Consider the following 410-nt stretch of genomic DNA (forward strand, 5'->3'; position numbering starts at 1 on the left):
GTGCTCTTCCGATCTTTTAAAAAATTTTTGCGTATAAATTAATTTATTTAATTCTGTGAAAAGCAAATTTTTTTCTAGATAGAGGAAAAAATTATATTTCCATCTTATTTCTTACGTTTTTTTTACTAAAAAGAAACGTGTTTTTAAACATTTTTCGAGTGGCCATTTTAACCACTCAGAAACGTTTTTAAGAGTTGGTTATGAAACGTTTCAAAGAAACAATTGTGAAAAGTTTGTAAAACGAATATATGCTACTTGAGATGTGGCTTTATGGCATTACTATGATATCGAGATGTAACGTGAGTGAGATTGCTGACACATTCATTTTTATCTTGGGCGCGTATAAAATATCTGGCGATTGTCGCAAACGAATGTATGTCATTTCTTTGTAGTTAAGACCAATAGTGGTA

General features: G+C 30.2%; 1 protein-coding gene across 1 annotated transcript in view; it reads left to right on the top strand.

Moving 5' to 3' along the window:
* The first annotated feature begins 260 nt into the window (after window positions 1-260).
* Window positions 261-410, top strand: part of LOC105456463 (structural maintenance of chromosomes protein 6-like) — a 6259-nt gene continuing 6109 nt past the window's right edge. The window contains exon 1 of the mRNA XM_011700524.1: window positions 261-299. Within this exon, the coding sequence (XP_011698826.1) occupies window positions 261-299 (39 nt within the window). The remainder of the gene's footprint in view (window positions 300-410) is intronic.

Source organism: Wasmannia auropunctata, unplaced genomic scaffold (genome assembly GCF_000956235.1).
Source record: "Wasmannia auropunctata unplaced genomic scaffold, wasmannia.A_1.0 LD335670.1, whole genome shotgun sequence".
Lineage (NCBI taxonomy): Eukaryota > Metazoa > Arthropoda > Insecta > Hymenoptera > Formicidae > Wasmannia > Wasmannia auropunctata.